This window comes from Eptatretus burgeri, chromosome 5, assembly GCF_056783735.1.
Source record: "Eptatretus burgeri isolate ZD-2024b chromosome 5, Ebu_testis_v1, whole genome shotgun sequence".
In the NCBI taxonomy this organism is placed as follows: Eukaryota; Metazoa; Chordata; class Myxini; order Myxiniformes; family Myxinidae; genus Eptatretus; species Eptatretus burgeri.
Genome location: NC_140965.1, coordinates 101,744,296 through 101,770,894, shown reverse-complemented (window position 1 = coordinate 101,770,894; position 26,599 = coordinate 101,744,296). Strand labels below are relative to the sequence as shown.

The following is a 26,599-nucleotide window of genomic DNA, read 5'->3' as shown; positions in this document are numbered from 1 at the left end:
CAATGAAGAAGACCTGTAAAGGTTAGGCCCGATGAAGAATTGGGTTAGGCCCTATGATGATTGTGCTCTGTGACCTGATGAAGAATAGGGTTGGGCCCTATGACCCGATGAAAAAGACTTGTTACGGTTAGGCCCGATGAAGATTGTGCTCTGTGACCTGATGAAGAATAGGATTGGGCCCTATGACCCGATGAAGAAGGCCTGTGAAGGTTAGGCCCGATGAAGAATTGGGTTAGGCCCTATGACGATTGTGCTCTGTGACCTGATGAAGAATAGGATTGGGCCCTATGACCCGATGAAGAAGGCCTGTGAAGGTTAGGCCCAATGAAGATTGTGCTCTGTGACCTGATGAAGAATAGGATTGGGCCCTATGACCCCATGAAGAAGGCCTGTGAAGGTTAGGCCCTATGAAGATTGTGCTCTGTGACCTGATGAAGAAAAGGGTTGGGCCCTATGACCCGATGAAAAAGACTTGTGAAGGTTAGGCCCGATGAAGATTGTGCTCTGTGACCTGATGAAGAATAGGATTGGGCCCTATGACCCGATGAAGAAGGCCTGTGAAGGTTAGGCCCGATGAAGAATTGGGTTAGGCCCTATGACGATTGTGCTCTGTGACCTGATGAAGAATAGGGTTGGGCCCTATGACCCGATGAAGAAGGCCTGTGAAGGTTAGGCCCTATGAAGATTGTGCTCTGTGACCTGATGAAGAATAGGGTTGGGCCCTATGACCCGATGAAAAAGACTTGTGACGGTTAGGCCCGATGAAGATTGTGCTCTGTGACCTGATGAAGAATAGGATTGGGCCCTATGACCCGATGAAGAAGGCCTGTGAAGGTTAGGCCCTATGACCCGATGAAAAAGACTTGTGACGGTTAGGCCCGATGAAGATTGTGCTCTGTGACCTGATGAAGAATAGGATTGGGCCCTATGACCCGATGAAGAAGGCCTGTGAAGGTTAGGCCCAATGAAGATTGTGCTGTGTGACCTGATGAAGAATAGGATTGGGCCCTATGACCCGATGAAGAAAGCCTGTGAAGGTTAGGCCCGATGACCCGATGAAAAAGACTTGTGACGGTTAGGCCCTATGACGATTGTGCTCTGTGACCTGATGAAGAATAGGATTGGGCCCTATGACCCGATGAAGAAGGCCTGTGAAGGTTAGGCCCAATGAAGATTGTGCTGTGTGACCTGATGAAGAATAGGATTGGGCCCTATGACCCGATGAAGAAAGCCTGTGAAGGTTAGGCCCGATGAAGAATTGGGTTAGGCCCTATGACGATTGTGCTCTGTGACCTGATGAAGAATAGGATTGGGCCCTATGACCCGATGAAGAAGGCCTGTGAAGGTTAGGCCCAATGAAGATTGTGCTCTGTGACCTGATGAAGAATAGGATTGGGCCCTATGACCCCATGAAGAAGGCCTGTGAAGGTTAGGCCCTATGAAGATTGTGCTCTGTGACCTGATGAAGAATAGGGTTGGGCCCTATGACCCGATGAAAAAGACTTGTGAAGGTTAGGCCCGATGAAGATTGTGCTCTGTGACCTGATGAAGAATAGGATTGGGCCCTATGACCCGATGAAGAAGGCCTGTGAAGGTTAGGCCCGATGAAGAATTGGGTTAGGCCCTATGACGATTGTGCTCTGTGACCTGATGAAGAATAGGGTTGGGCCCTATGACCCGATGAAGAAGGCCTGTGAAGGTTAGGCCCAATGAAGATTGTGCTCTGTGACCTGATGAAGAATAGGATTGGGCCCTATGACCCGATGAAGAAGGCCTGTGAAGGTTAGGCCCAATGAAGATTGTGCTCTGTGACCTGATGAAGAATAGGATTGGGCCCTATGACCCGATGAAGAAGGCCTGTGAAGGTTAGGCCCTATGAAGATTGTGCTCTGTGACCTGATGAAGAATAGGGTTGGACCCTATGACCCGATGAAAAAGACTTGTGAAGGTTAGGCCTGATGAAGATTGTGCTCTATGACCCAATGAAGAAGACCTGTGAAGGTTAGGCCCGATGAAGAATTGGAGTAGGCCCTATGACGATTGTGCTCTGTGACCTGATGAAGAATAGGGTTGGGCCCTATGGCCCGATGAAGATTGTGCTCTGTGACCTGATGAAGAATAGGATTGGGCCCTATGACCCGATGAAGAAGGCCTGTGAAGGTTAGGCCCTATGAAGATTGTGCTCTGTGACCTGATGAAGAATAGGGTTGGGCCCAATGACCTGATGAAAAAGACTTGTGAAGGTTAGGCCTGATGAAGATTGTGCTCTGTGACCTGATGAAGAATAGGATTGCGCCCTATGACCCGATGAAGAAGACCTGTGAAGGTTAGGCCCGATGAAGAATTGGGTTAGGCCCTATGACGATTGTGCTCTGTGACCTGATGAAGAATAGGATTGGGCCCTATGACCCGATGAAGAAGGCCTGTGAAGGTTAGGCCCTATGACCCGATGAAAAAGACTTGTGACGGTTAGGCCCGATGAAGATTGTGCTCTGTGACCTGATGAAGAATAGGATTGGGCCCTATGACCCGATGAAGAAGGCCTGTGAAGGTTAGGCCCAATGAAGATTGTGCTCTGTGACCTGATGAAGAATAGGATTGGGCCCTATGACCCCATGAAGAAGGCCTGTGAAGGTTAGGCCCTATGAAGATTGTGCTCTGTGACCTGATGAAGAATAGGGTTGGGCCCTATGACCCGATGAAAAAGACTTGTGAAGGTTAGGCCCGATGAAGATTGTGCTCTGTGACCTGATGAAGAATAGGATTGGGCCCTATGACCCGATGAAGAAGGCCTGTGAAGGTTAGGCCCGATGAAGAATTGGGTAAGGCCCTATGACGATTGTGCTCTGTGACCTGATGAAGAATAGGGTTGGGCCCTATGACCCGATGAAGAAGGCCTGTGAAGGTTAGGCCCAATGAAGATTGTGCTCTGTGACCTGATGAAGAATAGGATTGGGCCCTATGACCCGATGAAGAAGGCCTGTGAAGGTTAGGCCCAATGAAGATTGTGCTCTGTGACCTGATGAAGAATAGGATTGGGCCCTATGACCCGATGAAGAAGGCCTGTGAAGGTTAGGCCCTATGAAGATTGTGCTCTGTGACCTGATGAAGAATAGGGTTGGACCCTATGACCCGATGAAAAAGACTTGTGAAGGTTAGGCCCGATGAAGATTGTGCTCTATGACCCAATGAAGAAGACCTGTGAAGGTTAGGCCCGATGAAGAATTGGAGTAGGCCCTATGACGATTGTGCTCTGTGACCTGATGAAGAATAGGGTTGGGCCCTATGGCCCGATGAAGATTGTGCTCTGTGACCTGATGAAGAATAGGATTGGGCCCTATGACCCGATGAAGAAGGCCTGTGAAGGTTAGGCCCTATGAAGATTGTGCTCTGTGACCTGATGAAGAATAGGGTTGGGCCCAATGACCTGATGAAAAAGACTTGTGAAGGTTAGGCCTGATGAAGATTGTGCTCTGTGACCTGATGAAGAATAGGATTGCGCCCTATGACCCGATGAAGAAGACCTGTGAAGGTTAGGCCCGATGAAGAATTGGGTTAGGCCCTATGACGATTGTGCTCTGTGACCTGATGAAGAATAGGATTGGGCCCTATGACCCGATGAAGAAGGCCTGTGAAGGTTAGGCCCAATGAAGATTGTGCTCTGTGACCTGATGAAGAATAGGATTGGGCCCTATGACCCCATGAAGAAGGCCTGTGAAGGTTAGGCCCTATGAAGATTGTGCTCTGTGACCTGATGAAGAATAGGATTGGGCCCTATGACCCGATGAATAAGGCCTGTGAAGGTTAGGCCCTATGAAGATTGTGCTCTGTGACCTGATGAAGAATAGGATTGGGCCCTATGAACCGATGAAGAAGGCCTGTGAAGGTTAGGCCCGATGAAGAATTGGAGTAGGCCCTATGACGATTGTGCTCTGTGACCTGATGAAGAATAGGATTGGGCCCTATGACCCGATGAAGAAGGCCTGTGAAGGTTAGGCCCGATGAAGAATTGGGTTAGGCCCTATGAAGACTGGTTGAATGGAATCAGGCCCTATGAATACTATACTCACTGAGGCCCATTCGAATGGCAGCAATTTGAAGACCCTTTTTCTGTTGGAACTATCATTTATTGCTGATTAGCATTTTTAATCAGAGTATCATTTGACCATATGGAAATTAAAAGCCGCACTGTTTCACATATGCTAATGTAACTAACAGTCAAAAGCTTCCTGGAACTCATAAAAAAAATGTTCTTGGACTCTAAATGGAAGTCAAAAAAATGAAAAAAAGGGAAGAGATGCTTTACCTGTCAACATTATCCCAATTGGCTCAATCGATTATAAAGCCACTGTGGAGGATCATGATGATTCGACATCCCGACCAAGCGTTTCCATGATGGAGGCCTGTATCAGTTTTACCTCCTGCCCATGAACCCAGGTTTGCCTGATCGCTTTCTGCACATCTCAACACATTCCATTAATTGAAGACAGCAGCTGTGTCGAATCAACTCAACTAAATAAGGTAGATCTGGGTCAATTGGCTGGAAGTTTTGAGCACATTTCACATTGCAGGTTTATTTATTTATTTATTTATTGTGGAGACAGAAATGTTTTTTTCTTTTTTTGTTGAGGAAGTTGGTTTCATTGTGACATCTCACCGGTCTGTGTTTGTTCAATCCCAATCAAAACGTAAGTGCGAATCACTAGAGTGGTCAGTCACCGTTGGAGGATAAAAAGTCAGAGCTAGTTGAATGTTTGTTTATTATCAAGCTCTCGACATACCGTATGTAACGTGCTTGGGGCAAGCCGCCGGCGTTGCCTCCATCATCATCACCATCAAACCAATCCTGATTTTCTGCCTTACTTGACTGTAAGTAAAATACGATGAAATGTTCTTGTGCTCAGTATTGCACTGTATTGGAGGATGTGCTTGTGGACCCTTTTGTGATGTCCCTTGGTGTCATACTGTATGCAACATTCTCACAGCAGCATCTCTACTGGATTCAAAAGATTCTATGACCGCAACCTCCTGAAGGTGAACGGAGATGATGTTTTTACCCCTGTCTGTCTGTCTGTCTGTCTGTCTGTCTGTTTGTCCGTCTGTGAACAGGATATCTCAAAAAATTATTGATGCATTCGGCCGAAACTTGGTGGACAGGTTGAGCGTGTGATAACGATGAATCTATTCAGTTTCGGTGAAGATCCAAATCCGGATCCAGACACGAGAATTTTTCTAATTTCTAAATGATTCTTCATCATTCAGAGATCGGGCCAAAAACGATCGATGGCATGATATTTCAAAAAGTTGCGGACCGATTATATGACAAAACGAGGTGGATGAGTTAGTTAGGTGACGAGAACAAGCCGATTCGATCTTGGTTCAGGTCCGGATCCAGATCCGGCCTATCAGTGGCATCAAAACGTAAACTATTGAGCCTGGTGGAGGTATGCGCTCCACCACGTTCCATCCCAGTGTTATTAGAAATGGCCATATTGCTATGCAATGTTGGTTTAGTAACTGTTGGGATGAGCCGGGAGAAACAAAAAACAAGGCCTCGCCAAATCGATATATACCTGGAACACATCTATTCACATTAGCAAGAGTCGACGGCAATGTCATATGTGCAGATCTTTTTGACACCACTGACCTATCATCGTTTATTTTAACCACACAGCTGTTCCCATCGGTGTGGCTATTGCCCGCTATGACTTTGTGGCACGTGATCGTCGGGAAATCTCCTTCAGCGAGGGCGATGTCATCAAGATCTTCATGCGCACCAACGATGGCATGTGGAAGGGCGAGTGTAATGGAAAGGTGCAGTAAGCACACACCACACACCACACACCACACACCACACACCACACACCTACTATAAGAAACAAGAAGGTTTTGTAATCTGCTTTGCATACAAAAACATCATCGTTGTGACAAAGAAACCTACTGTAATGGTGTTTCTGTGACATGACAAGGTTTATTCTGGGATATCCAACTTGCGTCTGAGAGCCATGAAGAGAGTTCATATGTATGTACATACCTGGGCACATGAAATAATCTCTACCGTGGTAACTACGACTGTCACGGCTACTCTCATCATGAAGAAAATACTATTGCAGCCGGATATGTCTCATACACGACAATGGATATAATTTCTATAATTTTGCATTATCGTGCCCTTAAGAATAAACGAATCAGATTATGCATACCACAGGTCTGACAGGATGGCCCAGAGGTATTCACACCCCCTCTTTTTGAAGCCTGGTGTTGGCTTAGTGGTTCGGGTGGTGGCTTGGGATCCTAGGGTCCTGAGTTCAAGCCCCGTTGGCCACTGAATTAAAATACACCAGGAGGTTGACTCAGCCCGTCATCCTTCCGAGGTCGGCAAAACGAGCACCAGTGAACTTGTAAGGGGGACACTGCATCAGCGGCATAGCCACGTCCCAACAAATGACGCAACCAGCAGCCACAGGCTGCACTCGATAGAGAGACTCCCTCTCTAAGCTGTCTAACCTGGGTTTGAATCCCAGCCCAGCGATAAACTGTCATCCTGGATTTTTTTTTCACAGGCATGGTGATTCATCAATGCGTGTGCTGTCCTCCCTTGGATGGATGCTAAACTGGGTGTGTCCTAACCATGAACAAATTCCTGTCCTAACCAGCAAGTGTCACATCAGTGGCACAGCTGTGCCCTTAGACAACAATGCTAACCCACAGCCTTGTGCTGCATGTGAACGAAGAAGATGCACACCACATAATCTCTTCCCTCGAGCTGTTCTTATTAGTTATTACCCAAGCAATTGGTGTAGTGACTCATTAATTTTTCTTTACATTTTGCAAATATTTTACATAAAGCAAACATGCGAATGCATCCATCCATTGGGACCATACTCTGTGCAGTGTTGCTGCTGCCGAAGCAGTCTCCTGGACTATTGGGCACAATCCTGGACGGGTCGCCTCTCCGACACAGTATACCGGCAAGCTGGCACTCATTTTGCCGACCTCAGAAGGATGACGGGCAGAGTCAACCCCACCTGGTATTAATTCAACAGGAGTGTGGGATTTGAATTCAGGATCCTTGGATCCAAAGCCCACCACCCTAAACATTAAGCCAACACCAGGCAACATGTGAATACCAGTAGCCAATCTGTGGAGTCCTTCCCGAGGAAGCCAATAGTTGCGGTGGATGCTGCAAGGTTCACTTCACGAGAGCTCGTCAGTCAAATGTACATTCGACTATAACAGTTCATCCAAAAGTTTGGTGTTTGTGAAAAGAAAAATGAATGTTTTGAATATAACTGCTTGCAGTTTAAATCCACTGTGTTCATGATCAGTGATGCCGTGTTTCGTGAACAGCACAATGACGTCGTCAAGACGATTCTCGAGATACGAGCGAAGCAGCAGTTGATGTGTTGGTGCATTTCATTTCAGATGGGTTATTTTCCCACTTCATACGTGGAGGAGGAAATGTGTTGAAACCGGAGGGAGAAAGATTTCCCACCTTATTCTCAACGCTCCGACAGACGACGGATTGTGGCAGATGCAATTTTAACTCGAGCCAGGCTCCTCCCTGGGCTCCATGAATGGTCAAGCAGCGTTTGTGTCATTATAAGTGAATTGAGACCTATAAGCTTCTTTCCTGCTTTAATTACCTGTAGTTGTACTTTGTTGTAGTTGTCCAAGAGCTCGCTCATTATTTTGACTATGTCTCAAATATTGTAGAAACTTCACCAGAACGTTGTCATGTTGATGTCAAAGATGTATTACTTGATCGACTTTCCTTGTGCCTGTTTCGGGAATGGACTTCAAATTAAAGTATTTAAAAACGAAATCTTCCTTTATTTCTTTTGACTTTGGAAATAGAAACTTTCATCGAATTTCATCGAATCTGATTCAGACGGTCATAACTATAGTGTAAAGCAGTGTTTCAAAACAGCAAAGATGAAGATTCCAAATGAAAGAACCAGATCATAAACAAAAATGGTGGAAATCTTCACCCCTCGAACATGCTGCAAATGGAACTAACAAAGCATCTGAAAATGCAAAGCCCGTCCGCGTCCGCTTTGTGTTCGGACTTCTTCTTACGAATGAAAATCACGACAGAAACAGCTAAATTTTGTTCGATTATGATACCGTCCATTAAATTAAATAATGCAACATGCAAATTTTGTTCAAATTTCAAGTCCATCGGATGAAGATGAAGATTTTATGCAACCTTGACCTGTGACCTGATCTAAATAATAAAAACAATCGGCTTCTAGCTTTTGAGTGGTGAACCAATTTGCAAATTCTTTAAAATTTCAGATCAATTTGATGAAAATAGAAGATTTGTGATGTTGACCTTTGACCTTTTGACCAAATTCAATTGGCTTCTCCATGTTCTTATAATAAAGCTTTGTTGAACATTTGATGATAAAAGTTGGAATGGTAAAAACGTTACGGAAACAAACATAGACAAACACATAAGTGATTACAAAACCGGGTGTCCTGCTGCGCGGAGGGACAGGCTAATTGGTAGATGCCGCTTTTTGACTCTGCTAGTCTTAAAAACTCAACAGTGGATGTGGTAAGGATTTCAACCGATGACACGACACCGCATTTCACTCCACTCATGCACCCATCTACAGACCAAAATACATTGTAGGCTATTCCCAGCTCACGATTACGACCTCCACCACCCAATGTAGACAGAGGTTATGTGTTCACCCGTTTGTCTGAGAGCACAATATCGCAAAACGTTATGTACGGATTGGGACAAAACTTGGTAGAGTTTTTGTCATCAAATTTTCAACAAAGCTTTATTATGAGAACATGGAGAAGCCAAATTAATCATTCAGTTAAAAGGTTTAAAGGTCAATGTCACATAAAATCATAAATTTTCATCAAATTGACCTGAAATTTTAAGAATTTGCATATTAGGTCACTGAATTGGTTCACCAGTCAAAGCTCGAAGCCGATTGTTCTTTTTCAGATTCAAAGGTCAAGGATGAATAAAATCGTCAACCCGATTGACTTGAAATTTGAGCAGGGTTTTCATACTGGGTGACTGAAGTCTCCTGCTTTTGAGGTCAAAAGGTCAAGGTACCGTCAAAGAAGTCCGAATACAAAGCGGATGAGGACAGTCTTTGCATTTTCCGATGCTTTCCAGTTAGATTTTGGTTCAGGTTCAGATGCAGATCAGGCTTAGCAGTGGGATACAAAATGTAAGCTGCTCATCCTGGTGGAGATATATGCATTCTTCCAAATGCCATTCCAGTCATTTTAATGTATTTCTCGAAAAAACAAGGGCCCTCTTTGACGTCACCAGATATGCTTCCGCTCACATTATTACATCATTATACATACTTGTACCAAGTTTAATTTAAATCCCTGAATGGCCTAAATCATTGAAACGATGTGACACCCTCAATTCCTGAATGAAACGACGTCACATAATAGGATATATGGCCTATATATCCTATTATGTCACATACCAGGCTTAGTGGCGTGTGCCTGTAATCCGGCTACTCGGAGGCTTGGGTTGGAGGATCGCTTGAGGATGGGAGCGCTGCGCTGGGCCATGCTACGAGAGGGTGTAGGGCAGCCTGGAATCATGGCAAAACCCAATCCTTATCCCTGTGTCGTAAGAGGCGACCAGGGTTGCATCAGGAAGGGCATCCAGTGTAAAACCTATGCCAAATCCGTGTGCGGATCATAATGGATGATCCGCTGTGGCGACCCCTAAATGGAGCAGCCGAAAGAAGAAGAGATATCCTATTATGTCACATCGTTTCTTGGCATGGGTTATGAACGTCATAAATTTAATTCTTAACCCACATCCCGTCATGGAAGAGATACATGAAGTTTCAGATTTTTTTTTGATAAAGATTTAAATTCGACCAATTATGGCTGGAATACCACTTCTCTGATGCATCATCACCCGATATACCCCATGGGGAGTTGACTTATGCCAAGTTTCAATTTTTTTCGTTGAGCGGTTTCGGAGAAAATGATGTCCAATGTCTTTTTCCTTTAATTCAATATATCTGCCATACCATGCGACCTATGATGTCAAAGTTAGCAATAAAATATTTTCCATGGGGTGTCCCTCCTACTTTTAAAGTTTTGCATTGATCAGCCAAGCGGTTGCAGAGAAAACCATTTTTAAAGCAAAAATATATATAGACACACACACACACACACTTTCACACCCTCTTCTGGGCGAGACGAATTAAGAATGTCAAAAATAAACTGACCACATTCTCTTGAGAAGACAGCATGGGGAAAGAACAATTCGTTGATAAACAAACAAGGGAAAGCATTTGGGATGAGGATAAGACTGGGAGGATAGCCTGGAGGCATGCACACTCGTTTCTGAGCCGTAAAGCCTGGGTTTGAATCCCAACTCAGGTATAGACTGTCATCCTGGTGCTTCACAAGCAGGACGAGGCATCGATGTGTGCGCCATCTATTGGAGGGATGTGAAGCCAGAGGTTGTCTCTGCCAACATAACAGATTTTTTCTTTGTATACATAGTCGTGGCTCATGGAAAAGCTAGTACTGGTACATTGAATGGATTGGGACACAATAGAACAAAGGGAACAGCAGAAAGAGGAGAGAAACACCAACAGGGGAGTTGAAGGTCAAGATAGAGTCAGACATGGACTAACAATGAGTGGGGTAGGAAAGAAAGCATGGGGTGGATAAGATGGATACAGAAGGAAACTCTCAGGAGGAAAAACTGGAAATTTGGAAGGAGGTGGGATTGAGGTGGAATGGGGGTAATGAGAGAAGAAAAGATCATGGCTTTGGATTGGGGACGATGTGAAATGGCGGTGAACAACTGTCTTGAAGACCTGGAGGGAAGAATGAGATTGAAGAGGATGTGTGAGTTTGTTCCACAGGTGAGATAAAAAACGAAGAAGGAATGAGTGGAGATGAGCAGTGATCCTGGATTTATGTACTTTTACCAGAAGGGGGTTGATGGTGGACTGTGTGTGCCCTGCGGAAACCTGAAAGAGTGGAGGGTACAAGAACAGAAAGGAGGCGGTGGACAGAGAGACTACCACCCTGTCTGTGATGGCAAAGTCATAGACCCCATCGACTCAGCTTCATCACAGGAGATTGCAATAATCTTGAAGACCTTGCTTTCCACGGTACCAAGCTGAGCAAGATGTGAGACAGGGAGCCACCCAGGAGGGGAGAGCAGTACTCCATCAAGCCGAGGATGAAGGCCTTGTCGGTCAATGGGAGTTCAGGTGTGCCAAGGAAGGACTTTGTGTGACAGAAAAGTAGGCGAGCTATCGCTGGCATCCTGAACAAATTACAAATTCCTCCTCAAATCACCTTCAGTCGAATGTAAGGCACGGCCAATAAGTACGTGAAACATTGGCACCAAAAAAAACATCCCCCGACTAATACAACAAAATAGTTGTGGTTGTTGAAGTCGTACATTTTGGATTAGTATGGATTCCACTTACTGGTTAAAAGATAAAAAAATTTTTTTTTTATTTCATCGTAAAGCCAAGGCAATCAATGGAGCAGAAACACAACAATGATTACATTTTCCTTTATTACAAAGTAAAATAATGGTTCACAAGGACAACACCCCCCCCTCCCCAAAAAAAAAGCATCACATCGGCACATACACAAAAAGCCTAAAAAGTTATGATTTTCAAAATGTAAAAATGCTTGAACTCCATTAAATCAATTACAAACCCAAACCCATAACAATAGATCAAAACGTCACACCACTCATATAAGTATTTCATGCTTGCTGTGCTCATGTGGTGTGGTTTCGAAACACTCGGAGATACTCACAATATCACACCGTTCGGGTTTCTTATATACTGACACAATGTTACTAAAGTAAACTTAAAAAAAAAACCAGTACAACACCGGAGTGGACTACAAGATAAAACAATCACAAGAATCAGAATCTTGCTTTGTCTCTTTCACACACAGCAGTCTCAACGGCATAACAAGGTCAGTTTAGATCCCATAGGATTCGAGATGTCCAAAGAAAATTCCACAATTTCCATTATTCCAGTGTTTAGTCAACAAGGACAAAAGAAAATAATTTCACCTTATACACTGCCCTGCCAGAATAAAATGATCACCCATTGTTGTAAACAATGTCTATTTTAATCTGGTGAGATGAACACAATCACATGGACTACATATACGGGGTGTCCACTCTTCTTTGTCGTTAGTATGCACAAGGCAGCGGGGTAGCATCAATGGCTGAGGGTGCAGCTGTGCCGCTGATGTAGTGCCCTCTGCTGGCTAAGGCAGGAATTTATTTGTTCAGTATCGGCGATAGCTCGCCTACTCTTCGTGAAGGACCCCGTGGGATCTGAAACACTCACTAACTAATGCTGGTAAGACGGGACTCCGAGTTTAATGTGCATCCTAGGGACGGCACACACATTGATGAATCAATCATCCTGCCGGAGAAACACCAGGATGACGATTTATAGCTGTGTTGACATTCATAGTTTCTTTCTATCGTGTGGACATCAAAAGTTCGAAAAGTTCTAAGTTGCACAAGGACTTCATGGACACCTTGTATGATAGCATCTGGTAGCATGTCTTTGAACCCATCAAGACATCGAATCATTGATATTCTGTGACCGTCTGATCGAGATTTTACCAAATGTGGAGTCGATTTTGTTGCAGCTCTTGCGTATTATTTGGAAAAAGTTGACGTTTCCACGGCCCCCGATCCATGTTCCAACACAAGTTTGATGGCATCGTCAGCACTCGGGCAAGAAGCTGAAACCGACTCAGTCTCGTCCATCCTGAAGTAATTCTGGATTGTATGGTGTGCGATACCATCTTCCTGCAGTTAATGTTTTCCATCCTGCAAAATGCCTTGATGGTGTGCAAGAAACCCTCTTACCGGATCGGTATGTTGCAGTTTATGGAACACATTTACCGCATGAAGATGGCGCCACATGCTATACAATAGGTGGATGATGGGGTAGACTGCACCTTCTTCCCGGGGCACCACAAACGAATGCCGTCGAACATGTACGAACATGTCTGGGAACTTGTGGCCTTGAAGCCGTGAAAACGCCGAGCTGCAAGATACGTTAGAGCTGCAACAAAATCGACTCCTCCTCACACGGCAAAGCCTGGATCAGGCTGTGAAACAGAATATCAGAGTCAATGCCTTCACGGGTTCAAACAGTGTACGATGCCAAACGACATGCTATCGGACATTCATAAGTAGTTCATGTGATTGTGCTCATTTCACAGATTGTTAGAATAAAAAGTTTGTTTACAATCACGGGAGTTCATTATATGATTGAAAGACGCTGTTTGGTACAAGTACTGAATAAACGGAAACCAAAATACTAAATTGTGCCAATGCTGAATTTTTAGGCCAATTTGTTGGCTTTTCGAGCAAGAATGCGAAAGATATATTCTGCAGCACAAGTCGCTTCCATGAGAAAAAGTACACAACTTAATAACACAGGATTATTGAGAAGTCAATATAGCCTAAAAAAATTAATGAAAACAAGGGAAATAAATAAAGTAGTAAAGGTAAAACGAAGGTAAAGTTTTGTTTTAGTGTTCTTTTTTTCCAAGCCATCATTGTCTCAGCTTGATGCGTACGGAGGACTTCCCGAATGAACGTTTTCTTTAAACCAAGTCGATGTAACTCTATCATTGACTGCCGAAGCAGAGCAGCGCCAACTCGCCAAAGTATCAATGACCTACTGACCTCGACATTAAACATCGACGAATGCAAAAAAATATTTCTTATTTCCTTGCACCGACAAACCACCCCAAGAGAAACGTCCAATAAATGAAACTTCACACAAACACGGTAGCCAGGAATTGTGAAATGTATCCCTTATCAATTCAGTTCACCTGAAATTTAGAAGGCCAGAGCTCAAGTTTAATTTCAAAGCTGTCGAAATTCCAAAATAATCAAATGCCAATCAAGTTGCAATGGTTTTGCAACTACAATCTATACTTGAAATATTAACACCACCAAAATAAGCATAATCATCCAAAACACCAAAACCACTTAATTTTCTCTTTCGTCTTCACATTGTGACACAAGAACACGAGCAAGCCGCTCATCAAGGAATCTCAGGTTATCTTCCAACACAGCGACTCGGTGTTCTAACCTGCCACTCCATCGTGCCCCGCAAGACTCATTCCTTGTAAGACCGCTCAACCAATAGGTCGCAACAGCGATGAGAAAGACTGGCATGACATGATGAGGATCCTGCTGGCCCTTTGTGAATATGTAAATGGCCGCAAGGCAGTACAGAGCGATACGGAATACGAAAAACACGGGGCTCAGAAAAGACCAGGCTAGCGACAAAGCAAAAGAGAGGATGAGGATGAGGAATTGCCAGGTGAGGAAGGCCAAAACCAGCCAAGTGATTAGACCGGTGGGAGACTTCCATGGTGCTTGATCCAGGCTGAGGCGCTCTGCAAAACAAAGGCAAATCAGGGCAGAAATGAACCTGGCAATCTGTTTACAAATTGCATACATTCTGTCGGTCAATTTCCTATCAAGATTAAAATGAAAAAAAAAATTCGCAGGGGTCGTTCAAGGTTTATCTGGACCATTAACCCCTCCCCCTTCCCCCCCCATTACCCCACTCCTTGACGATACCCGTGTCGAAATCTTCGAGAAAGGTGCACAGTCATCTCAGGACGTTCTTCGAGGTTTTCATTCATAAACTTGGTTCCACCCAGGTGTTTTATTTTGAACAGTTCAAAGTGATGAAGAATCACAAGGTTATCTCAAGTCTGGACGACAATGGCAGACTATTCAAAACTTTGAGGTGTAGCCGCAGCATCATTGGCTGAAGGAGCGGCTGTGCCACTGATGCATTGCCCTCTGCTGGATTGGGCAGGAATTTGTAATTTGGCCAGGGTGCCGGTGACAGCTTGGCTACTCTTCGTGAAGGACACCATGGGATCTTTAACGTCCACTAACGAATGCTGGCAGACGGGACGCCCGTTTGGGACGGCACACATATTGATGAATCACCTTCCCTGTGAAACACTGGGATAGCAGTTTATGGCTGGGTCGGGACTCAACCAGAGGTGAGACGGCTCAGAGGTGAGTGTGTATTACCCCAAGGCCATCCTGTCACCCCTACAAAAACTAATGAAGCAAAATGATGTCGAGGAACCACATCGCATACGCACACGCACGCACGCACGCTTGGTGAAGGTGGGATGGTGGGGGTGGGGGGAGGGTTAAGATTGGATCACCAAATGGGGAAAACTCGTTCACCCTTACCTATCCTATAGGAGGGCTGAAGTGATCAGCAGGATTTGCTTTACCAACATGCACAATGCTGGAAGAGGAAAATGCTTCAATATTTAATGGTCAAAAGACATTTCATCCAATGGAGAGTTCAGATAGAAACTTTGGACTGTTCCGTCAAAATGTTCAAGGAATTTGGAACAGACCATTTTGCTCAAATTGATGGGGACCGAAGCAGCTACGGTTCATGATGGGATATCAATCCATATCTTAGTTTATTGACGATTCCTATTTATGCTCAGGAGGGGCTGACAGGATGGCCCTCGCCCCTGTCCAGCCTGGGTTTGAATCCTGACCCAGCTATAAACTGCCACCCAGATGTTTCACAGGAAGGGCAATTCATTATTTAATGTGTGTGCCATCGCTCGGATGGACTTTAAATTTGGCGTCCCATCTGCTGGCATTAGTCGGTGGACGTTGAAGATCCCACCATGTTCATCGTGAAGAGTAGGCGAGCTATCGCTGGCACCACGAACAAATTACAAATTCCTGCCAGAACCAGCAGGGGGCACTGCATTAGCGACACAGGTGTGATACAAACTCGAAGCCACATGCTGCACGAATAATAAATGAATGAATGCTCAGGGGAACCAAAGTCTCCAGCAAAAGGTCATACTTTCACTCCAAAAACTGGACGATTGGAGTTGGAGCACGGAAAAAGAAAGGTACGTGTCCATTCTCGATTCGAAGAAACAGTACCTGATGGAACTCAGATACCATGGGGATTCAAAGGGTTCTACAAACGAAATGTTCAAAACTACAATAAAAAGGTAAAAGTCAAACAAGAAGCCCAAAATAAACTGAACCACAGTTATCATTTTTTCACACTCATCACGTACAGGATTTCACCTACGACATTACCTTTTTGGCTTAAACAGGGAAAATTTAAACAATTAATACAACACGAATTTTGACAGCAAAAAATGGAAATGAAATAATTTTATAAAAGTACAATACAGTAAAATGTGCTGTGGTGGTGGCAAGGAAAGGGGGGCGAGAGAGCAAGAGTGAGTTATGATCAGATGGAGGATGGAAGGCTTGCTACTCGTAGTCCAGGAAGGGATTTGTAATCTGTTAAGGGTGCTGGGGATGACCCTCCTAATCTTCATGTAAGGCACTGTGAGGATCTTTAACATCCATCAACTAATGCTAGCAGAAGGGACACCCGGCTTAACGGTGCGCACCTCTAGGCCATCCTGTACATGCACACACATAAACCTATAAAACAAGCCACGGCTTGCAGTGAAGGTCTCTTTTGCCATGGCAGCGGAAACTGAATTCTCGCTCTCATTTTTTTACATCATGACCGAGACTTTTAGCTTCCTGCTGTTTGATGGCTCGACTCACAGGCGTCCTCGTTCTGTTGAGGTCCTAAATCCACCTGGCCAGCATACGTCCCATCTTTTCCACTAAAGAGCTCCTTTTCTTCGTAATTAACTTGGATGTTAATGGTGTAGCATGCTCAACACTTTCACGAAGTTTTTTTCTGTATTTTTATAAGTTGTATGTATGGTTGTTGGAGGCAAACCTAAGTGCCGACCAACATCGACAGCATGATCACAACTCGCCATTCTGCATATAATATCCAATGTCACCTCCAGATTTACAGTTTTACACGCTTTCTAAGCCACAGGCAAACTCTTATCACCACCAGCACGCTTACAACTCAAGATGAAGATTTTTGAAGGAGAGTACGTCTGAACCGAGCAAATTCAGAATACAGGACAGTGAACTATACACCGAAGTTACGTCATCCAAGTCACGAGATTTGGTTTTTCCGTCGCCAATTTTCTTGAGCTGCCAGTCAATTGAATTTGAATTTTATTTTATTGAATTACCAGAGGAAGAAATATTTCCATGTTTAACATTGACCACAACAACGTAAGGTAATACAGTATGAACAATAGCCATGGTGGCATAGTGTTCGACTGTGGTGCCATGTAATCGGTCTAAATTTACATTCCGTACTGGAATATTACGTGCAGGACGACAGGAACAGGTACAACCCGACAAGCGCACAGGGCACAGAATGTAGAAATGTTCCTCCATCCATGAAGCTTGCCTTTGCCAGCACAGCCATGCAAGGTTTGTCGTTGACATGTCGTCATTGAAGTGTGATGGAGGTTAAATAAAATTGGTGAGTAAAATGTTATCATTATCCAAAGATTTGACAATGTACGATGATTTTGAGCTTCCGACACGATATTTCCACTTTTCAGATCCGGCAACACTGGACGAAGGCTGCCGATCCGCACACAGCACACGGTTTGCCGTGTCGTCGTTGGAGTGGGATGCAGCACTCGCTGTACAAAACCTCCATCACACTTCAATGCAGACACGTCTTGAAACGACAAACCATGTGTGGCTGTGTTCGTGCCTGAGAGCTTCATAACGTTAACGAACTCAATGTCTCGGCGTAAGACTGGGCGGTTCAGGAAAATTGGCGATGGAAAAAGCCAAAGCACGTGACTTGGACGACGTAATTCAAAGCCTGGGTACATATCGATGGACGACGCGACTTCGAATCAACATAAATCGGGGCAACTTCAATGGAGGTATACATGGACATCGTTACAGCTGAAAGAACCACGTACACGTATGCCCTATTTGCTTTTTTGTTTGTACATCATTTGTAATCACAATACCATCAGAGATCATGTTCCCCTTCTTGTACTGCCTTTTTTTGGCTGCTGGTTGCATCATTGGTTCGGGACGCGGCTTTGCCGCTGATGCAGTGCCCCTGTTACCAGTACACTGGTGCTCATTTCACCGACCTCGGAAGGATGACAGGCTGAGTCAACCCAAGCTGGTGTTAATTCAGCGGTGAACAGGGCTCGAACTCAGGATGCTATGATCCCAAGCCACCACCCTAACCACTAAGCCACCGCCAGGCTGTAGAGATCATGTGACCAACATAATTGGCATCTCAAATTCAGACAAACCTATTATAAAATGGCATTTGAGGTTTTTATTAGTCCCCTACCAGTATCACTGGAGGGAACTATAGGTTTTCCCTCAGTCTGTCCATCTGTCCATCCCACCTGTGGGTTTTTCAGACTTTGTTTTCCCCCAAACCCTTTAACATAAGCAACTGAAACTTGGAACATCGTTTCATTATGATAAGTTACAGAACAAGTTCGAGTACCATGGCGTCTCGTCAATTTTTCAGAGTTATGCCCTTTTTAAACCGAGAATACATCACCATCGGTAAGGGACATGTTTTGCAAAGCAATTCTCGCTCTCGTTTTATTTTATTTCAATAGGTCCAAAAGAAACGACAGAAAGCATATAATACACGTTCTCCACAAAAATGTCCTCAAATTCATTAACAACATGTAAATCTGTTTTGCAAAAGTATGTCATGAAAGAGCAATTTGCTTAAAATGTATCTAAACGAGTCCAACTCAAGTCAATTAAAATGGTGTGGCTTTCATCTAAAACCTAATTGATGCTTTACGATCTGAACTTGACTCACCGAAACCAAGGACTTCATTCAAGTCGTTAAATATCCTGGTCAACATGTCCAGGGACGAGTCCACGAACAAGACGAGATGACGCTTGAAGCCATCTGCACCCTGCACACAACGCACTCACTTTCATCAATACACGTATACAAAACACGGACAAGATGCTCAACAGACACTTCCACCAAAACACAGACAAGACAACGTAAATGCATTCTCCCTCAAAATATGGCAACGAATGCTTCAAAAAAAAAACCTGATTCAAAACATGGACAAGACACTCAGCACACACGATTCCCACATAATACACACAAGACACCCAACAGATGTATTTCCCTACAAGACAGACAATATGTGCATACAACTATGGAAGTGCGTGTTCGGTTAGGTTACGTATGGGAGCAGCAGCTCGTCGCTGCATCCACTTTCCACCAGTACTCCAGGGGCCTCTGTCTGGCCATCCCCCAGGCACATGCCTGGCCCATCCCCATCTCCTTGAGATGCTGATCAACCTGCTGCAACCACGAGACACGTGGTGGTCCCGTTGGCCTCCTCCACTCATGAGGCTCCCTCGCTGAGAGAGAATCTGGTGAGCAGGATCAGCGTCACAAAATCGAGCCACATGTCCATACAGCCGCAGCTGACGCTCACGGTCTATGCAGGTAACAAATCTCATTTGAGTCTCAGAAAATACTCGTTGGGCACAAAGTCGATCCAGCAATAGCCAAAGATTCTCTGAAGAGACCTGGTACCGAAGGAGTCAAGTTTTCATCCCAGATCCCTGGTCAGAGTCCAAGTCTCACATCCGGAGAGCAAGACTGGAAGCACCAAGGACCTGAAGACTCGGACTTTCGTCCTCCCGCACAGGTACCGGCAGCGCCACACCCCATGATCCAGTGAATCCATGACTCCCCAGGCCCGACCCAGACGTCTGTTGACCTCTGGCTCACAACATGAATATTACTGCCAAGGTAAGTGAACCTCTAAAGTGCATATTGACTATTGACATATCGAAGAAAAACACAATTGAGGCCAAAGATGACCTGCAGCTATAGCCGTGTACACGAGTAGCATTTGTCTGTAAAAAAACCAAAAAATTGGGACAAGTGCCCCCCCCATTTCCCCTTTCTACTTAACATCGCACTGTATCCTCACATCCCATGTGAAGTCATTCCAACACTTGTTCTGGCTTGTAACATAACGGAGAATACAATTGCACTAGTATGGCTTCACTACATATGCACGGGAAGGGCAAAAATATCGAAGGAACAAAATCACAAAATACTTGCGTATGTATTAAATATATGAACATTCTGTTTTTCTCAAAATGCAATACAGTATATGAATGTTCACATTGGATTTAGACAGCCTCGAGCGCTCGACCAACAACACTGCAAGTTTCCAGGAAACGGAGAGTTGAGAACAAATACATCGCACAACTAGAACGGCACTCGGTAGAGTGTGTGTGTGTACCTCTGCCAGGTTGAACAGTTTACGTTTTATATCCACTGATAAGCCGGATATGGATCCAGAATTGAACCAGCTTCTTCTTGTCACCTCCCCAACCTGATCACCTAGTTTTGTCATCACCCGTACAACAACTTTTTGAGATATCGTGCGAAAAAAAAATCGTTTTTCGAACCCATTTCTCAATGGTGAGGAATCAAGAAATAACTTATAATATCCGGGTCTCTCATCAATTTGTCCTTGTAACGCTCCCAAGTTGTCAAACAAGTTTCATCCGAATCTGTCTATAACCTTTTCAGATGTCCTGCTCACAGACAGACAGACAGGGGTAAAAACATGACCTCCATCCATCAGCGGTGATGGAGGTAACAAAGTGTCTCCATGCAAAAGGGGAGTTGGGGTGGGGGGTGGTGAGAGATGAGAGAGAGAGAGGAGAGAGAAAACAAAGACAAAACAAAACAAAAAAGAAACACAAGACATCTGTTTTGTACAGGATATGGAATTACAACAAGGGACAATGGCGTCGTGGCCAGTGGAGCAGCAACGAAACAGAAATGAACCGCTAGGGGTCAAATCAAAAAAGTTATTTCCTTTTAAGAGGCAAACATAAAACCACCATCACGTTGATCTTCCTTACTGTGGTAGATCCACGATGCGCACTCCAACTTCCAACCAGCAGCTACAATGGCCAAGATCTTCGTCGACTCGGCCTCGATGTAAAAATGCCACCACGGCATGACAGGGTTGATCGCTGGTCTCACCAGTCAAGTCTTCATCTCAGATCCCTGGTCAGAGTCCAAGTCTCACATCCAGAGAGCAAGACTGGAAGCACCAAGGACCTGAAGACTCGGACTTTCGTCCTCCCGCACAGGCACCACCGGCAGTGCCACACCCCATGATCCAGTGAATCCGTGACTCTACAGGCTCGACCCAGACGTCTGTTGACCTCTGGCTCACAACATGAATATTACTGCCAAGGTAAGTGAACCTTACTCAAATGAGATTAAAGTGAACCTTACTCAAATGAGACTCAAATTAGATTTGTTACCTGCATAGTCTGTGAGCGTCAGCTGTGGCTGTATGGACATGTGGCTCGATTTTGTGACGCTGATCCTGCTCACCAGATTATTTCTCAGCGAGGGAGCCTCTTGAGTGGAGGGAGCCAACGGGACCACCACGTGTCTTGTGGTTGCAGCAGGTTGATCAGCATCTCAAGGAGATGGGGATGGGCCAGGCATGTGCCTGGGGGATGGCCAGACAGAGGCCCCCGGAGTACCGGCGGAAAGTGGTGAGACCAGCGACCAACCCTGGATTAACGCAATCAGGAAATCGATTTTGATCGAGGAAACGAACCGCAATCAATCCAGGTGACTGAAAAATAAAAACTCATTCGACGTCAAAGACGGATCAGGTGGAAAGGTGAGGTCGTTCTCGTGGCTCTGGACCTCCGAGTCTCACATCCCTGAATGTAACCGCATTCCACACGTCGTTACAAGACCGCTTCAACACCGATTGGCCAGGACTACGAGGATGAGCAATTTGAAGACATGCTCCAAGGTTTTACTGCACGAGTGTCGAACTAAAACCTGGTCGAGAGCAGAGGCCGTATAGTACAGGTGGAACTTGTACACAACCCGTCTTACAGAGTGTACCCATCTCTACTGAAATATGGTGATGATAATTTACACTCCACATCCTCCTCCATGTTCACGATGTAGTGCTTGCTTGGCTGGGACTGGCACAATCATGCTAGCCAGCTTCGTGTGCAACCTGTGGCTGCTGGTTGCATCATTTTCTGGGGGCACGGCTGTGCCAACGATACAGTGTCGTCTATTCAACCAGTACACTGGTACTCATTTCTCCGACCTCGGGAGGATGACGGGATGAATCAACCCCAGCTGGTGTTAATTCAACGGCAGACAGGGGCTCGGTGGCCGACCTTCACCGTTATACTACAACCAGGCTCACAATCATACTAAAATACAGTGTGTGTGTGTGTGTGTGTGTGTGTGTGTGTGTGTGTGTGTGTGTGTGTGTGTGTGTGTGTGTGTGTGTGTGTACATGAACCTTATGGAACCGAAAACAGCCTGGCCAATCTCCACCAGAGCTTGCACACCTTACGGGGACACCTAAGAGCCAGTCATGGGCACAGTTAAAATCGGCCCCTCACCCTCTGAGGGTAGGGGAGATGATGCCTACAAAAGGCATAGTAATGTGTGCATATTACTTAGGCCTAGGTCACATTTGCCACGGCGGCCGTTGGGGTCTCCAAAATCTACGGCCACTAGCAATTCTAGGGGGGCCGCAGTATTTCCACGGTCACACAATGTAGCAGTCACATATGTTTTTATTTTTCGGGGAGCTGCACGGCGTATTTATAAATTGTGGAGACCGAAAACGTGGGGGTGCCATATGGTCTTTGATTTGATGTCGCACGGTGACCTTAGGGCGTTCCTGCGGCGGCCATAGAATTTTCAAGGCAGACGCAAGGTGCCCGCAAGGCGACCGCAGGGGGGCCCGAAGGCGAACGTGCGGCAGACGGACGGTAACGAATGGGTAATTTTTTTTTTTAACCAGTTTTTTTTTCGGCTTGTCGAATTGCTACGGCGAACGTAGAAAAGAAAAAAGTTATAACTGCGCGTTATAATTCCACGGCGACCTTACGGCCTGTAAAATATAGCCAAACGGCGTAGGGCCACGCTGAGGCCACCTCAGAAACTCTGCGGCCGCCGCATGTTTATGTCAATTCGGGGGGGTGGGGGTACGGCCGCCGTATCCTCGCCGTAGAGCAAATGTGACTTAGGCCTTAATACTTGTAAAACATGAAGCACATTAATAGTTGTGTCTAACTTTTCATAAAGGTGGGGTGGGGGGGGGGTGATTGAAACTATATATATATATATATATATATATATTATATATATATATATATATATATATGGGGGCTCAAGCTGTACATTGTCTTGTATTGTGTAAGACATTTCACCGATAACATAATTGGCTCCCGCAGGGCGTGCGTGGTTACTGGTGATGAAAATAATGATTCGTCAACATCACATGAGGAACAATCACGATCCCAACCAAAACCGGCAATAGCACGAAGCCATCTTTAGCAGCCCCATTTACCCCCCAATACATCACGTGACACTAGTAATCAGAATGAAGTCTCTCCGATGTCGGATTCCAACCGGGAGGTTAATCCCAAAACACGAATTCCGTGTCATCGAACAAGGTCAAACGGAACAAACGTTTCAACGAATACGAGGTACAGGCAATGGAGGAACAGCAGGAGGAGCAGGAGCAACAACCACAACAACAACCACAACCACAACAACAACAACCACCACAACAACAACCACAACAACAACCACCACCACAACAAGCACCACAACGATGGCAGCGCACGAAACGGTCGTACAGGGCGAAGTGCAAAACGTGAGCGTGCTTCAGAGCACGAGGACACGAGGACGACAGGCGCGAACGTGCGTTCTGACCATGAGGAGCGCGCGGGCAGCCTCCTCCCCCAGCACGACCCCCAGCACGTCGTGCACGGAGTTCGCGAGCCGCCGGAACAGGTTCCCTTTGCTCGAAACTGCCGGTTCGGGACGTGAAGACGACTCGTGTCCCTGAGCGGACATTGACACGACCAGCAGAGCGAGCAACACCGCAGAAAGGCGAAAGCCCGTCATGGCGAGACGTCAACGACGAGCGAGTGCGTCGTCGCCTCCGTTTCACTTCCGATCGGTGACGATGAAGCGTTCTCCACTGGAGGGCGTACCTATACACCGCACCACCGTGAGCGCAACGTCGTCATCTCCACAAAAAACCGTTGAGAATTTCCCTTCACTGTACATACAGTATTCACATTCGGCTTTATCCACACGAATGCAACACGTGAAAAATAATAACATAAAATCAAACATGAACGGCTCAATAATCGTGAGTCAGAGTATTATGTCGTCATTGTCGTGTGTGACGTACACACGTTGAGTTCGTCACAATGACCTCCAATTGTCTTCTTCAGGTGCAATGAACGGAAGGGTGTTCAAAACGTTTAAAATGTGTCCCCGCGTCACAAAGGTGTTCCCCGGCGGAGCACCACGACACGGCCTAAACACCACCAGTGTTGATGAGGTTGAAATCAACTTTTAATATCACTCATCACACAACGTGCCCCACTGGGCCCAAAACCATCCTCGCCCAGAATGGCCCCTGCACGGCGACCCCGTGCCCACACAGACATGGAGGACAGAACAACATAATGGGGTAACCACTTGTTTTTTTCTTTTTCACGCTTATCCATCGACTACCATTCTTGGTGTTATATATATATATATATATATATATATATATATATATATATATATATATATATATATGTATATGTATGTATGTATATATATATATATATATATATATATATATATATATATATATATATATATATATATATATATATATATATATATATATATATATATATATATATATATATATATATATATATATATATATATATATATATAATTATATATATATAATTATATATATATAATTATATATATATATAATAATATATATTTATATAATTATATATTTATATATATATATATATATATATATATATATATATATATATATATATATATATATATATATATATATATATATATATATATATATATATATATATACATGTCGAAAGTAGGTGACTCAGTATTCAGTAACCAGCAACAAATACTGGGGAAGAGTAGGTAAGATTAAACAAAAATATTTAAATGGTCACTTAACATGTGGGAGGTCACAGAAATCATGCACTCATTGTCAGGTATACTGAGACCATCATCGGGTAGACTGCCCTCCGATCTCGGGGATTATTCTTCCCCATGACAGTATTTACACGAGCATTGTGACCACAATATGGTTCTAAGCATCCAAAATATTATGCTTGAAGTGTTTGGGCTGGTAGCGCAGATGGTTGGAGCGTCTTGGTGTACTGCCAGTTGGGGACACCGCTGGATGAACCTCACAGGCGTCACGGATGGTCTCAATAGATTGGGAGCAATCAGGTCCATGGGTGTTAAGTTTCGGCGATGTACCCGAACCAGGATCTAGTACTTGGCTGATAGGGATTGGCAAGGATTCAGCACTGTTGGCGGGTGAAGACACTCACGCGGGATGAATGGGGGGATCTGGTGGTTTTGTTGCTGGTTGAAGGAAAACGTCCTCAGTATGCAGTGAACCACCATGCACCCAATTGCGAGGGAGTGGAAGATACACCAACAGCACCGGGGGAGGGGGGGTGGTCTCCATTGGACTGCTTGATAATGGTGTGGGGTGCACTGCGCAACGCAGCACACTGGTGGCACCTCGAGGTGACTTTGTCGATTGCTCTGTCCAAGTGAAGAGCGTAAAAATATCGGTGAATCACGGAACTGAGTTGATGGCGACTCCGATGATCCAGTTGAATGTGTAACGCTGTAAGTAAGCCATTGACCACCTGACGTGGGACAATGGTGCACTCACATGCCAAGGACAAGGTCTTGTCCCGACGGACTACAACTAGACCATGGTTGGAAACTGAAGTGACCTGGAAGTATCGTTTGACGTCCTTGATGTTTGTTGCTTTCTTTGATGGGCGGGAGTCCTGAACCAGGTGGACATGAGTCCGCCTTAGGTCTGTGCACTCTGCCTGGACTGCCTTCCAAGCAGTTCTGTTGGTAAAGGACAGTTTGGTACGGCCGGAAATGATGGCTTGGGCTGACACATGCAGGACTACGGCCTCCTCCTCACATCTTATGAAGGTACAAATTTGACAGGAGGTGTCGGTACAGTCTGGTGCATTGTAGCTGGCAAAATCAGATTTTGGCAAAATCAGTTGGCGGATCCTGCGAGGTGCCGTACGGTCGCCTGATAATGGCTGACGGTTGACAAGAATGTGGATATACAAGGACTTGCTGAAAACTCACCATGACAGAGCTTCTCATAAGCTTGTACGCATGGCTTGCTATCGGTGAGGATGGATGCATGATGTTTCAACTGGATAATGAAAGGACTGAAGTTTTTTTTATCGATGCAGTGATGGAAAGGACCTCCACCTCACATGGCAACCAGGTAGGTTGGCGTCCGCATAAGTTTGCGCTAAAGAAACCTGCAAGGTGAGGTCTTCCATTGCGCGTGATGTACAGAGTCGATCCGAACTGTGTTTTTTTATGGAACCATCTGTCACAATCCATAGCTGATCACTAGGACGAGGAAGAGTAACTGTATGGGTCGAAGTAAGAGCACCTTGGGCTCTGTGGAAGCCAGCATGTAATTCATCAGTCCACACAACTCTTTTCATGTGATTGGCATGCGGCCACAGCATCATCCAAGGGACATAAGAGAGTGGAAC

The 26,599-nt window shown here is 45.0% G+C and overlaps 2 protein-coding genes across 4 annotated transcripts in view; one reads left to right on the top strand and one right to left on the bottom strand.

Annotated features, from left to right (window-relative positions):
- Window positions 1–7,825, top strand: part of LOC147027074 (guanine nucleotide exchange factor VAV2-like) — a 141,359-nt gene extending 133,534 nt beyond the window's left edge. For all 3 annotated transcript variants that reach the window (XM_085883232.1, XM_085883231.1, XM_085883230.1), the window contains 2 exons: window positions 5,675–5,814; window positions 7,426–7,825. In XM_085883232.1, coding sequence (XP_085739358.1) covers window positions 5,675–5,814; window positions 7,426–7,470 — 185 coding nt within the window. In that variant the 3' untranslated portion in view covers window positions 7,471–7,825. The remainder of the gene's footprint in view (window positions 1–5,674; window positions 5,815–7,425) is intronic.
- Window positions 7,826–9,988: 2,163 nt separating this feature from the next.
- BRI3BP (BRI3 binding protein) lies at window positions 9,989–23,986 on the bottom strand. Its single transcript, XM_085883233.1, has 3 exons — window positions 23,700–23,986; window positions 18,750–18,849; window positions 9,989–14,424 (listed from the first exon to the last, which is right to left on the bottom strand). The coding sequence occupies exons 1-3, from the start codon at window positions 23,892–23,894 to the stop codon at window positions 14,012–14,014; spliced, it is 708 nt and encodes a 235-aa protein (XP_085739359.1). The 5' UTR covers window positions 23,895–23,986; the 3' UTR covers window positions 9,989–14,011.
- Between the last annotated feature and the right edge of the window lie 2,613 nt (window positions 23,987–26,599).